We start from the raw sequence: 11,824 nt of genomic DNA, 5'->3' as shown, positions 1-11,824 counted from the left end.
AATTTTAGCAGGACCCGGACGCCTTTCAGCTAGTTCCGCGGGCTGGGCCTGCTGGACTTTTCCGCTCACTGGCACGGGCAGCGGTCCAACATGAGCCAGGTTCTGTTCCAGGAACTAGTCCCGCTGCAGGTGAAATGCAAAGACTGCGAGGAGAGGTGAGGTTCCGCGTTACCCCGTGCCCGCAGGTGGCGGTTGGGGTCGGGCCAAAGTGGGAAGGGGGGGGGAATATGGCGGCTCTGGCCAGGGAGCACCCAGTTGCAATTGAGTGAGCGGCGGGCGTCTCAGGACGCGGAGAGAACCGCAGCTGGAACCCAGTGTTACTTCTCTCACTAAGTTGGCCGTTGCTGACGGCGCAGAAGGGAGGTATAGAGGAAATAGGAACCTGACCCGCGTCGAGTTAATTAAAAAAAAAAAATCTTAGTTCTGAACCGAATCGTGGAAAATTATAGCCCTACTCTCTCTTTTTGAGACAGAAAGTTAATTTTGTCCGGAGAAGTGAAGTAATTTACACATAATTTACCCAAGGGCTCGTAACAAGTTCACGGCACGGCCGGCTCTGGAACTCAGGGCTTCGCTCCCAGCCCTTTTTTTCGCTCTCCTTTGAATCATATGGGAAGTAAATTTAAGCTGCAGCTTAAAAAGGTTTTTATGGTGTATTGTATTTTCTTCACATTAGTTACTAAAAATAAGTTACATTTAGTCGCCTGAAAACAGGAGGGGAAAATTATAAATTTCATTTATTCATTCAACGAATACTGCTTATTGGCAAAACACCTTGCTGCGTAGTGGGGCGGCCGTAGTGGCCAGGAAGAACATTCCTTGTTTTCCTGGAGCTTGAAGTCCAGTCGGGGAGGAAATAAAAGCCAGTCTCGCAGATAAATGCAAAATTAAAACTTTGACAAAGAAAGTGGTGCTGTTAGGACTTACCAGATTTGATTAGAAGTCAAGAGATTTCAGTTTTGTCTCTGTTCCACAACCCATTAGTTGACTCTTCTCTGAACCTTGTTTCCTCATTTGTGAAACTGACATAAGGTGCCTATGCTGAGGAAGTGAGCATCCAGTCTGAAAGTGTATGTGAAAAATAAAGAGTGTGGAAATGGGAGGTTTTAAAAATGAAGACATTGTGGGGCACCTGGTGGCCTCTCTCTCTCTCAGAAATATTAAAAAAACAAAACACATTGTCAGCCTTTTTACTTCCCTTGTTTAGAAACCTTTGATACATTCTTCTCACCTGTAGCAGGGGTTAGCAGACTAGAGCCCATGGGCCAGGTGGCCTTCTTACCTGTTTTTGTAAATAAAGTTTTATTGGAACACAGCCGTTCTCATTTAAGAATTGTCTGCGGGCGCCTAGGTGGTATAGTTGGTTGAATGTCTGACTTGGGCTCAGGTCATGATCTCACAGTTCGTGGATTAGAGCCACGTGTCGGGCTCTGTACTGACAACTCAGAGTCTGGATGGAGCCTGCTTCGGATTCTTCAGATGTCTCCCTGTCTATCTGCCCCTCCTCCCCTCATGCTTACTCTCTCTCTCTCTGTCTCTCTCTCTCATAAATATTAAAAAATTAAAAATTGTATGGCTGCTTTTTTTCCTTTTTTTCTTTAAAAAAAAATTTTTTTTTAACGTTTATTTATTTTTGAGACAGAGGGAGACAGAGCATGAACGGGGGAGGGTCAGAGAGAGGGAGACACAGAATCTGAAACAGGCTCCAGGCTCTGAGCTGTCAGCACAGAGCCCGACACGGGGCTTGAACTCACGGACCGCGAGATCGTGACCTGAGCCGAAGTCGGCCGCTTAACCGACTGAGCCACCTAGGCGCCCCTGTATGGCTGCTTTTGTGCCATCAGGGCAGATATAAATAATTGTGACAGAGACCTTATGGCCCGCAAAGCCTAAAGTATTTACTGTCTGGCCCTTTACAGAAAATGTGCTGATCCCTGACCTATAGGGAAAAAAACCCAGATTTTAGTTAAATATTCAGGGTCAGTTCAGCTCAACAAATATTTATGAATACTATGTACCCTAGGAATTGTCCTACTAGCTGAGACTGTCAAGCTTTCTTCCTCTTCACTCTCCTGTCTCCCAACAACAGCAACAAGAACAGTTTTCATGTTAGGCCTCAGGGAACTTACACTTTAATAGGGGAAACAAAAAGATCTTTGGTGAAGCAGCATAGCACAGGATAAGAGTTCAGGCTCTGGAGCCACATTTTCTGGGTTTAAATTCCACTTCTGCCACTCGTTGACTGTTTGATTTTGTACAGTCATTTTCTCTGTGTCTCATCTTTTTTTGTTTTTTATTTAGTTTTGAGAGAAAGTGAGAGCAGGGGAGGGGTAGACAGAGAAGGGGACAGAGGATCCAAAGCACGCTTCCCACTGTCAGCACAAAGCCCAATGTGGGGCTCAAACCCACAAACTGTGAGATCATGACCTGAGCTGAAGTTGGACGCTCAACCGACTGAACCACCCACATGCCCCCTGTTTCACCTTTAAGTTGATGATGAGAAAATTGTTGATGATGAAAGTACCTGCCTCATGGGATTATTATGAGCATGAAATGAGTTAATACAAAGGGCTTAGAACAGTGCTTGGAACATAATAAACATTCAGCAAATGTTAGTTATTATTATTATTTTTAAATGTTTGTTTAGTTATTTTGAGAGAGAGCGCAAGCGAGTGGGGGAGGAGCAGAGAGAGAATCCCAAGCAGATTCTCACTGTCAACACAGCCCAACACAGGGCTCCATTCCACAAGCCATGAGATCGTGACCTGAGCTGAAATCAAGACTTGGACACTTAACCGACTGAGCCAGCCAGGCACCCCAAACAGTAGTTCTTGTTTTTCTTAGGAATATCATTTTTATTTATTTATCTGTAATTTATTTTTTTGAATTTACATCTAAGTTAACATATAGTATAATTTCAGGAGTAGAATTTAGTGATCTATCACTTGTATATAACACCCAGTGTTAATCCCAACAAGTGTCCTCCTTAATGTCCCTTGCCTAGTTAGCCCATCCCCCCACCCCAAACACCTCCAGCAACCCTCAGTTTGTTTTCTGTATGTAAGAGTCTCTTATGGTTTGTCCTTCTCCCTGTTTTTATATTATTTTTGCTTCCCTTATGTTCATCTGTTTTGTATCTTAAATCCCACATATGAGTGAAGTCATATGATACTTTTTCTCTGACTAATTTTGCTTAGCATAATACACTCTAGTTTCCATCCACATTGCTTCAAATGGCAAGATTTCATTCTTTTTGATCGAGTAATATTCCATTGTGTGTGTGTGTGTATGTGTGTATGTATACACCACATCATCTTTATCCATCAGTTGATGGACATTTGGGCTCTTTCCATACTTTGGCTATGGTTGATAGTGCTGCTATAAACATGGGGGTGCATGTGTCCCTTTGAAACAGCACACCTGTATCCCTTGGATAAATGCCTAGTAGTGCAATTGCTGGGTCATAGGGTAGTTCTATTTTTAATTTTTTGAGGAACCTCCATACTGTTTTCCAGAGTGGCTGCACCAGTTTGCATTCCCACCAGCAGTGCAGAAGGGTTCCTCTTCTGTATCCTAGCCAACATCCGTCATCGCATGAGTTGTTAATGTTAGCTACTCTGACAGGTGCGAGGTGGTATCACATTGTGCTTTTGATTTGTATTTCTCTGATAATGAGTGATGTTGAGCATCTTTTCGTGTGTCTGTTAGCCATCTGGATGTCTTCTTGGGAAAAATGTCTATTCATGTCTTCTGCCCATTCTTCACTGGATTGTTTTTTGGGTGCTGAGTTTGGTAAGTTCTTTATAGATTTTGTATACTAACTCTATCTGATATGTCATTGCAAATATCTTCTCCCATTCTGTCATTAGTTGCCTTTTATAGTTTTGGTGATTGTTTCCTTCCCTCTGCAGAAGATTTTTATCTTGATGAGGCCCTGGTAGTTCATTGTTGCTTTTTGTTTCCCTTGCTTCCAGAGACATGTCAAGTAAGAAGTTGCTGTGGCCAAGGTCAAAGAGGTTGTTGCTTGTTTTCTTTAGGATTTTGATGGCTTTCTGTCTTATGTTTAGGTCTTTCGTTCATTTTGAGTTTATTTTTGTATATGGTGTAAGAAAGTGGTCCGGGTTCATTTTTCATGCATTTTCATTTTTCATTTTCATTTTCATTTTTCAAGCATGTCGTTGTCCAGTTTTCCCAACACCATTGGCTGAAGAGACCGTCTTTTTTCCATTGGATATTCTTTCCTGCTTTGTCAAAGATTAGTTGGCCATACATTTGTGGGTCCATTTCTGGATTCTCTATTCTGTTCCATTGATCTGTGTGTCTGGTTTTGTGCCAGTACCATACTGTCTTGATGATTACAGCTTTGTAACACAGCTTGAAGTCCCGAATTGTGATGCCTCCAGCTTTGGTTTTCTTTTTCAGGATTGCTTTGGCTATTCTGGCTCTTTCCTGGTTCCATACAAATTTTAGGATTGCTTGCTCTAGCCCTGTGAAGAATGCTGGTGTTGGGGGGGCATGGGTAGCTCAGTCGGTTAAACGTCTGACTTCTGCTCAGGTCACGATCTCATGGTTCACTAGGTTGACACCCACGTCAGGCTCTGTGCTGACAGCTTGGAGCCTGGAACCTGCTTCAAATTCTGTGTCTCCCTCTCTCTCTGCCTGCCCCTTCCCCACTCATGCTCTGTGTCTGTCTCTCTCTCTCAAAAATAAATAAAAACATTAACAAAATTTTAAAAAAAGAATGCTGGTGCTATATTGATAGGGATTGCCCAAACATTAGTTATTATTAAAGTGTGGTTAATACATGAAGTGACATCAATGTTCTGAAGTCATAGAGAAGGAGAAACTTCAGTGAAAGGTAGTGATAATGCTCAGAGAACTCTGGAGGAAAGTAATGCAAAATTTTGAAGCCCATGGTTTGACACCTGCTTTTTCATTTTTGTTTTGTAACTTCTTCTGCCTGTATACTAGTCATACAAGACTATTTGTTATCCCTTGATTGTGCCTGATAATCTCAATACCATACCTTTATTCATGCTATTCTCCCTGCCCCAGCTGCTTTTTCTTTCATAGCCTTCAAAGTCTGTCTTAAATCCCTTCACTATAAGGAATTTTTCAGTTGCCTAGATTGAGATTAATTGCCTTTATTCATTTATCAGATAGCATAGTGCAGGTGTAATGTCTGAGTTCTAATTTGGTCACCTCTGCAAGGTGACCTTAACCACGTTTGTAACTTGTGCACCTCAGTTCTTCCTTTCTAAGACAGACATAATATTTACTTAATAAGATTATTGTTATGTAAGATACATGTAAAGCACGGGTAGTCAGTAAGTGTTAGTAACCCTTCCCTTCCTTCTCTTGAAGCACTTAAATCAAGCAAATCTGAGTAGAGTCATTTAATCTGATCTCAATTTGAGGACATGGACCGTGTTTATTTCTGTTTGTATTCCTAGCATCCATCATACTACCTGGCTTAGAGCAGCTTTTATATGTCTGAATTGAGAGTTTAAGGTCACTGCTCCTAGGTGGCAAAGGTGGGCTAGAATCCAATTCTACTAATATGAAATCTAACTTGTAGGGAGGATGTTATGTGAATTTATGTACTGTTCAGAGTATGACATTTATTTTTGGAAATAGCATTTTTATGAGTTTTTATTGATATGTTTTATATTGTTCCCATAACAACCATTATAATGGAGAAACTACGATTTGTGATTTCAAGTACTATATTTTCTGAAAGCTCAGACTTTTCTACAAGATATTTTGGGGTTGGGGGAAGAACTTTATTCTGTGGGCCTTTCCTCCTCCCTTTTCCCCCCAAAGCTAATGCAATATAGACATTTGTAATATATGCAACAGTATCATTAATAAGCTTATAAAATTATATTAATGTGATTCTTCCAGTATTATCTAAAGAATACTTTATTGACTTTTTTTTTAAATAAATTTGTCAAGTATGATAGGACCTTTTTTTTAAGGTTTTCTTTCCTTTTTTTTTTTTTTTTTTTTTTTTTTAAAGTTTGTTTATTTTGAGAAAGACAGAGATGGCACCAGTGGGGGAGGGACAGAGAGAGGAAGAAAGAGAGAATCCCAAGCAGGCTTCACATTGTCAGCCCAGAGCCCACTGCAGGGCTTGAACTCATGAACTGCAAGACCATGACCTGAGCTGAAACCAAGAGTAGGACAGTTAACTAACTGCCTGAGCCACCCAGGTGCCCCCCCCGCCTTTTTTTTTTTTTTTTTTTTAAATATATGAAATTTATTGTCAAATTGGTTTCCATACAACACCCAGTGCTCATCCCAAAAGGTGCCCTCCTCAATACCCATCGCCCACCCTCCCCTCCCTCCCACCCCCCATCAACCCTCAGTTTGTTCTCAGTTTTTATTTATTTATTTATTATTATTTTTTTTAATATATGAAATTTACTGTCAAATTGGTTTCCATACAACACCCAGTGCTCATCCCAAAAGGTGCCCTCCTCAATACCCATCACCCACTCTGCCCTCCCTCCCACCCCCCATCAACCCTCAGTTTGTTCTCAGTTTTTAACAGTCTCTTATGCTTTGGCTCTCTCCCACTCTAACCTCTTTTTTTTTTTTTTTTTTTTCCTTCCCCTCCCCCATGAGTTTCTGTTAAGTTTCTCAGGATCCACATAAGAGTGAAACCATATGGTATCTGTCTTTCTCTGTATGGCTTATTTCACTTAGCATCACACTCTCCAGTTCCATCCACGTTGCTACAAAAGGCCATATTTCATTCTTTCTCATTGCCACGTAGTATTCCATTGTGTATATAAACCACAATTTCTTTATCCATTCATCAGTTGATGGACATTTAGGCTCTTTCCATAATTTGGCTATTGTTGAGAGTGCTGCTATAAACATTGGGGTACAAGTGCCCCTATGCATCAGTACTCCTGTATCCCTTGGATAAATTCCTAGCAGTGCTATTGCTGGGTCATAGGGTAGGTCTATTTTTAATTTTCTGAGGAACCTCCACACCGCTTTCCAGAGCGGCTGCACCAATTTGCATTCCCACCAACAGTGCAAGAGGGTTCCCATTTCTCCACATCCTCTCCAGCATCTATAGTCTCCTGATTTGTTCATTTTGGCCACTCTGACTGGCGTGAGGTGATATCTGAGTGTGGTTTTGATTTGTATTTCCCTGATAAGGAGCGACGTTGAACATCTTTTCATGTGCCTGTTGGCCATCCGGATGTCTTCTTTAGAGAAGTGTCTATTCATGTTTTCTGCTCATTTATTCACTGGGTTATTTGTTTTTCGGGTGTGGAGTTTGGTGAGCTCTTTATAGATTTTGGATACTAGCCCTTTGTCCGATGTGTCATTTGCAAATATCTTTTCCCATTCCGTTGGTTGCCTTTTAGTTTTGTTGGTTGTTTCCTTTGCTGTGCAGAAGCTTTTTATCTTCATAAGGTCCCAGTAATTCACTTTTGCTTTTAATTCCCTTGCCTTTGGGGATGTGCCTCAGCTACGGCTGAGGTCAGAGAGGTCTTTTCCTGCTTTCTCCTCTAGGGTTTTGATGGTTTCCTGTCTCACATTCAGGTCCTTTATCCATTTTGAGTTTATTTTTGTGAATGGTGTGAGAAAGTGGTCTAGTTTCAACCTTCTGCATGTTGCTGTCCAGTTCTCCCAGCACCATTTGTTAAAGAGACTGTCTTTTTTCCATTGGATGTTCTTTCCTGCTTTGTCAAAGATGAGTTGGCCATACGTTTGTGGGTCTAGTTCTGGGGTTTCTATTCTATTCCATTGGTCTATGTGTCTGTTTCTGTGCTAATACCATGCTGTCTTGATGATGACAGCTTTGTAGTAGAGGCTAAAGTCTGGGATTGTGATGCCTCCTGCTTTGGTCTTCTTCAAAATTACTTTGGCTGTTCGGGGCCTTTTGTGGTTCCATATGAATTTTAGGATTGCTTGTTCTAGTTTCGAGAAGAATGCTGGTGCAATTTTGATTGGGATTGCATTGAATGTGTAGATAGCTTTGGGTAGTATTGACATTTTGACAATATTTATTCTTCCAATCCATGAGCAGGGAATGTCTTTCCATTTCTTTATATCTTCTTCAATTACCTTCATAAGCTTTCTATAGTTTTCAGCATACAGATCTTTTACATCTTTGGTTAGATTTATTCCTAGGTATTTTATGCTTCTTGGTGCAATTGTGAATGGGATCAGTTTCTTTATTTGTCTTTCTGTTGCTTCATTGTTAGTGTATAAGAATGCAGCTGAATTGTGTACATTGATTTTGTATCCTGCAACTTTGCTGAATTCATGTATCAGTTCTAGCAGACTTTTGGTGGAGTCTATCGGATTTTCCATGTATAATATCATGTCATCTGCAAAAAGCGAAAGCTTGACTTCATCTTTGCCAATTTTGATGCCTTTGATTTCCTTTTGTTGTCTGATTGCTGATGCTAGAACTTCCAACACTATATTAAACAACAGCGGTGAGAGTGGGCATCCCTGTCGTGTTCCTGATCTCAGGGAAAAAGCTCTCAGTTTTTCCCCATTGAGGATGATGTTAGCTGTGGGCTTTTCATAAATGGCTTTTATGATCTTTAAGTATGTTCCTTCTATCCCGACTTTCTCAAGGGTTTTTAATAAGAAAGGGTGCTGGATTTTGTCAAAGGCCTTTTCTGCATCGATTGACAGGATCATATGGTTCTTCTCTTTTTTTTTTTGTTAATGTGATGTATCACATGGATTGATTTGCGAATGTTGAACCAGCCCTGCATCCCAGGAATGAATCCCACTTGATCATGGTGAATAATTCTTTTTATATGCCGTTGAATTCGATTTGCTAGTATCTTATTGAGAATTTTTGCATCCATATTCATCAGGGATATTGGCCTGTAGTTCTCTTTTTTTTACTGGGTCTCTGTCTGGTTTAGGAATCAAAGTAATACTGGCTTCATAGAATGAGTCTGGAAGTTTTCCTTCCCTTTCTATTTCTTGGAATAGCTTGAGAAGGATAGGTATTATCTCTGCTTTAAACGTCTGGTAGAGCTCCCCTGGGAAGCCATCTGGTCCTGGACTCTTATTTGTTGGGAGATTTTTGATAATTGATTCAATTTCTTCGCTGGTTATGGGTCTGTTCAAGCTTTCTATTTCCTCCTGATTGAGTTTTGGAAGAGTGTGGGTGTTTAGGAATTTGTCCATTTCTTCCAGGTTGTCCAGTTTGTTGGCATATAATTTTTCATAGTATTCCCTGATAATTGTTTGTATCTCTGAGGGATTGGTTGTAATAATTCCATTTTCATTCATGATTTTATCTATTTGGGTCATCTCCCTTTTCTTTTTGAGAAGCCTGGCTAGAGGTTTGTCAATTTTGTTTATTTTTTCAAAAAACCAACTCTTGGTTTCGTTGATCTGCTCTACCGTTTTTTTAGATTCTATATTGTTTATTTCTGCTCTGATCTTTATTATTTCTCTTCTTCTGCCGGGTTTAGGCTGCCTTTGCTGTTCTGCTTCTATTTCCTTTAGGTGTGCTGTTAGATTTTGTATTTGGGATTTTTCTTGTTTCTTGAGATAGGCCTGGATTGCAATGTATTTTCCTCTCAGGACTGCCTTTGCTGCGTCCCAAAGCGTTTGGATTGTTGTATTTTCATTTTCGTTTGTTTCCATATATTTTTTAATTTCTTCTCTAATTGCCTGGTTGACCCACTCATTTGTTAGTAGGGTGTTCTTTAACCTCCATGCTTTTGGAGGTTTTCCAGATTTTTTCCTGTGGTTGATTTCAAGCTTCATAGCATTGTGGTCTGAAAGTATGCATGGTATAATTTCAATTCTTGTAAACTTATGAAGGGCTGTTTTGTGACCCAGTATATGATCTATCTTGGAGAATGTTCCATGTGCACTCGAGAAGAAAGTATATTCTGTTGGTTTGGGATGCAGAGTTCTAAATATATCTGTCAAGTCCATCTGATCCAATGTATCATTCAGGGCCCTTGTTTCTTTATTGACCGTGTGTCTAGATGATCTATCCATTTCTGTAAGTGGGGTGTTAAAGTCCCCTGCAATTATCACATTCTTATCAATAAAGTTGCTTATGTTTGTGAGTAATTGTTTTATATATTTGGGGGCTCCGGTATTCGGCCGCCGCCGCCTTTTTTAAGAGAGCGCAAGCAAGGGAGAGGGGCAGAAGGAGAGAGAAAAGATCTTTTTAAAAAAAAAAAAATTTTTTAATGTTTTTGTTTATTTTTGAGATAGAGACAGAGCATGAGCAGGGGAGGGGCAGAGAGAGAGAGAGGGAGACACAGAATCCAAAGCAGGCTCCAGGCTCTGAGCTGTCAGCACAGAGCCCCATGCGGGGCTTGAACTCACGGACTGTGAGATCATGACCTGAGCTGATGTCAGACGCTTAACCGACTGAGCCACCCAGGCGCCCCAGAAGGAGAGAGAAAAAATCTTCAGCAGGCTCCCTGCTCAGCACAGACCCCTGATGTGGGGCTCGATCCTATGACCCTGGGATCATGACCTGAACCGAAATCAAGAGCTGGATGCTCAACCAACTGAGCCACCCAGTTGCCTCCATAGGAATTTAGAAAGTGTACATCACCATAAAAAGTTATCTACTGCAGTATCATACCCTCTATGGCAGCATGTTTTAGAAAAAAACTTCAGAAGGCAAAAACCAAACATAATGACATTGTAGATCTGAAAAGGCCCTCACAAACCTAACTCTGTTCACTTCCCTTACAAATTAGGAAATTGAAAGGTTTTTTTTTTTTTCTTAAGAACTTAATTTGCAGAATTGGAGTAGAAATCTAATCTGTTTCACATATAATACACTAGATATTAGAAAAATAGAAACAAAACGTTCTCTTGTTTTAAAAATACAGTAAAACCTTGGTTTGTAAGCATAATTCGTTCTGGAAACATGCTTATAATCCAAAGCACTTGCATATCAAAGCAAATTTCCCCACAGGAAATAATGGAAATTCAGATGATTCGGTCCACAACCCAAAAAATATTCATATAAAGATGATTATGAGGGGCGCCTGAGTGGCTCAGTTGGTAAGCATCTGACTCAACTTCAGCTCAGGTCATGGTCTTGTAGGTTGGTAAGTTTGAGCCCTGAGTCGGGCTCTGCATTGGCAGTGCGGAGAGCCTGCTTGGGATTCTCTCTCTCTCCCTCTCTCTCTGCCCCCCCCCCCCCCCGAAATAAATAAATAAACTTTAAAAAATGATTATAATACTGTAATATAATATAAAATAATAAAATACAAAACTTAAAGAAAAATAAATTAACCTGCACTTACCTTCGAACCTGCACTTCATGGCTGGTGTGAGGGAAATGAGAGAGGAGGATTATTGTGTAGGACAGCTTTGACTATTATTAATGGAATCACTGGTATCTGTTGGTTCAATGGAAACTTTTTCTTTTCGTGCAACTTTAACAAGGAACCTACCCAATGACACTTGCTTTTGCCTCCTTTTGAGGATTTCGGGGAAATGTGGCATTGCATTGTCATTAAACAGATTCATTACTCGCACTGCTACAGCCTTATTCGGGTGGTGCTTTTCTACAAAATTTTGTACTGTTTTCCACATTTTACACATCTCCCTAATCTCATTTGAAATGAAGGTTTTCTCTGCCTTTTTCTCTTCGTTTGCAGATGAGATGCTGATGTAGACTTATAAAATCTTGAGATTTGGGTCACTCACGTACAATTTCCTTCTTCCACCATAATCATCTCCTTCTTCTTACTGCCTTTCTTTTCAGTCTTTTTCTGCATGGGAGCCATTGTGTACGCTTGCATGGATGTTGACTATAGTACAGTATTAATAAACTTTTGTCATATAC

The 11,824-nt window shown here is 40.5% G+C and overlaps 1 protein-coding gene across 2 annotated transcripts in view; it reads left to right on the top strand.

Moving 5' to 3' along the window:
* Positions 1 to 77: 77 nt before the first annotated feature.
* Positions 78 to 11,824, top strand: part of SASS6 (SAS-6 centriolar assembly protein) — a 60,740-nt gene continuing 48,993 nt past the window's right edge. Inside the window, exon 1 of one of the 2 annotated variants that reach the window (XM_007093634.3) lies at positions 78 to 155. In XM_007093634.3, coding sequence (XP_007093696.1) covers positions 91 to 155 — 65 coding nt within the window. In that variant the 5' untranslated portion in view covers positions 78 to 90. Of the gene's footprint in view, positions 156 to 339; positions 364 to 11,824 lie in introns of those variants that run through there. The other variant, XM_042997992.1, reaches the window with a different exon arrangement.

The sequence above is a fragment of the Panthera tigris genome, chromosome C1, assembly GCF_018350195.1.
Source record: "Panthera tigris isolate Pti1 chromosome C1, P.tigris_Pti1_mat1.1, whole genome shotgun sequence".
NCBI classification, from domain to species: Eukaryota; Metazoa; Chordata; class Mammalia; order Carnivora; family Felidae; genus Panthera; species Panthera tigris.
Note: the sequence above shows the minus strand (reverse complement) of the source record. Positions and strands in the feature narration are given on the sequence as shown.